The sequence below is a fragment of the Apaloderma vittatum genome, unplaced genomic scaffold (assembly GCF_000703405.1).
Source record: "Apaloderma vittatum isolate BGI_N311 unplaced genomic scaffold, ASM70340v1 scaffold671, whole genome shotgun sequence".
Lineage (NCBI taxonomy): Eukaryota > Metazoa > Chordata > Aves > Trogoniformes > Trogonidae > Apaloderma > Apaloderma vittatum.
Genome location: NW_009700575.1, coordinates 45252 through 48078, shown reverse-complemented (window position 1 = coordinate 48078; position 2827 = coordinate 45252). Strand labels below are relative to the sequence as shown.

The 2827-nt window shown below is 39.2% G+C and overlaps 1 protein-coding gene across 1 annotated transcript in view; it reads left to right on the top strand.

Moving 5' to 3' along the window:
- The window catches only part of LOC104280952 (protein FAM198B-like), a gene marked incomplete at its 5' end in the record, with an annotated part of 5717 nt that extends 3425 nt beyond the window's left edge, over positions 1 to 2292 (top strand). Inside the window, 2 exons of the mRNA XM_009878781.1 lie at positions 1423 to 1649; positions 1948 to 2292. Of these exons, the coding sequence (XP_009877083.1) occupies positions 1423 to 1649; positions 1948 to 2155 (435 nt within the window). The remainder of the gene's footprint in view (positions 1 to 1422; positions 1650 to 1947) is intronic.
- Between the last annotated feature and the right edge of the window lie 535 nt (positions 2293 to 2827).

Here is a 2827-nt window from a genome sequence, read left to right as displayed (position 1 = left end):
AGGCTTGGGCAGGGACTGGAGAGAAAGTCCTATGAGGAGAGGCTGAGGGAGCTGGGGGTGTTTAGCCTGGAGAAGAGGAGACTCAGGGGGGACCTTGTCACTCTCTACAACGACCTGAAGGGAAGTTGTAGTCAGATGGGGATCAGGCTCTTCTCCCGGGCAACCAGTCACAGGACGAGAGGGCACGGCCTGAAACTGCGTCAGGGGAGGTTTAGGATGGATCTCAGGAAGCTCTTCCTCACGGAGAGGGTGATCAGACATTGGGATGCACTGCCCAGGGAAGTGGTGGAGTCACTGTCCCTGGAGGTGTTTAAGGAGAGGCTGGATGTGGCACCTAGTGCCATGCCATGGTCTGGCTGATGTGGTGGTTTGGGTCATAGGCTGGACTTGATGATCTCAGAGGTCTTTTCCAGCCTCAGTAATTCTGTGATTCTGTAACCCCAATCCAGGAGTATCAGGTCATAGGACAAGCAGCAGATACACCACCACTGCCACTGAAGGGCTTAGAGAAGGGCTGAAGTGCCAGGGATCAGTTTAAATGGACCAGAGTAGGTATGTGTGGACATTCCACGTGAGGCTGTTTAGGGCAATTAAGGCCTATTTTTTCACTCATGGCCCTGCCAACTTTGCATATTTACTCTCATCTAGTCAACAGGGATAGAAGCACTTTCAAGAAATATTAGATGGTTATCCTAAGATGGCATCCTTTTCTCTGGGGGTGTCTTTTTCTTGTCATAGTTTATGAAACTGAACATAAATGACTAAAGAGAGATGCTTAGTATTTATACTGCTAAAGTTAGACCAGATGTATTCCTTCCAGTTAAGTGCTGTGTGGTGAGGGTTCAGATGGAAAAACATAGCCTAGACCATCATATCATTAAGAGTATACAGCACAGTGCGGATCAGGAGGGGCTGCTCTGTGATTATAAATGCACTCTTCTAGCATTTTGTGGCTTCTGATGATTTGCTGTGCCTGTTTCTAATCTCAATTATTTTGCATAATATTAGTTTAATAGATGTGACAAAATGGAAACCCTCTGGGTGTCAGGCTGTGCTATTTCTATTGTTCGCCGACAGAAGAAATGTAGAAAAAATACAGCCTTCTGAAAATAATAGGATTGTATTCACCGTCTTGTTATTTCAGTTATACAGTGGTATTGTTCCATTATTTTAAAAGAATTTCTACTGACATAACAAATCATGGCAATAAAATGGATAAAATATACAATCTGAGAAATTGCTTCTAATAATATGTGAAGTACAGATGGAGACCAGGTCTTCAATGTCACTTCACTGCTGACTTTATACTTGTTAAGCTTGCTTTCCTGTCATCTGTGTTGGTGAGCAATGTCTTACAGTGATGCTTTGCCCCAAATACTTTGATATTGTTTTCAGTTGGCACTCTGCTGTACTTTGTTTTAGATCTATAATCGGCTAGACAGAAACTGTTGTGGATTCAAACCTCTCAAGGAGGATTCCTGCATGCAGCAAGGACTGAAGCTGAAATGTAGCGATCAGGATGCTGTTGACCTGACACACATAGTTCAGAGAAGGCATGACCGAAGGCACTTGGCCTTTATAGACAATAAGGGTTTCTTTGACAGAAACGAGGACAATCTTGACTTCAAAATACTACAAGGAATCAATGAGTAAGTTTTAAGTCATTAATTTTATAAAAAGCTTGATAATTTCTTCCCGGTTTAAGCATGAGACATTAAGTTGCACGAATAGTTATCATCAACCCAAGACATTTACAGGATGTGTCTAAAAATGTATGAGCAATCCCACTGCTGTAAAAGGTGCAATCAGCGTGCATGCAATTAGACATACATGGATTTCCTTTGCTGAGTTGCAGCCTAGATTAGCAGAATTGATTGCTAAATCACAACATAAATATTGCAATTCAGAGCAATGGCAAAGCTGACAAATTTCTTTGTGTTTTTCCAGGTTCCCTGAATCTGCAATTTCAGTGCTGAGGAGCCAGCGTTTACGTGAGAAGCTGCTCCAGTCTTTGTTCCTTGACAAAATATACTGGGAAAGCCAAGGAGGCAGAAAAGGAATTGAAAAACTTATTGATGTGATAGAAAGGAGGTCCAAAATTCTTCTTACTTATATAAATGCACATGGAGTCAAAGTATTACCCATGAATGAATGAAGCAGCTTGTTTCTATCTGAGAGATAGTCTTTAAAAAAACCTGTATAAAGCAAAAACTGACATTGCTTTAATTCATAGTTTATTTAATTTTTTTCCCAAATTTTCAAGTTCATTTTTAAATAAGAAATCTTACTTGGGTTAAAATCAACATTTAAATATCAGCTTCAGCTTAATATGGTTTAGTCTCTTCTATGTCATCAATGAAATTAAATGAAAAATATCTAAATGGTACAGTAAATAATGTAGTAATATGTAGGTACCTTGAACACTGCTCCTGTTAAACTGTTTGAAAATTGGCATCAGGATTTTCAGTACATTAGTCTGGATTACTCTTACTTTCCTCATTCAAGTCAGTTACAGTTTTAGTGTAAATTTAGATGAGAACGGAGATTTGTAAGCACTTAGTACACTGATGAAAACTATCATTGTGTCTACCTGCTGAAACATATCTAGCACAGGAATTTGTTGTTTTGATAATGAGTACTAAAATACCAACATTTCCAGAGGCTTATTTTGTTTTATTTTATTTTGATTTTTTGAAATCTAAGGACTAAATTCATCTCTTTTCAATGCAAGTGTGTTTGCACCAGATGTGAGGGAGATTTAAAAACAGAGTGAGGAGAACATGACTTTAACAATAATAATTAATCTGGCCATTACAGTTTTAACCTG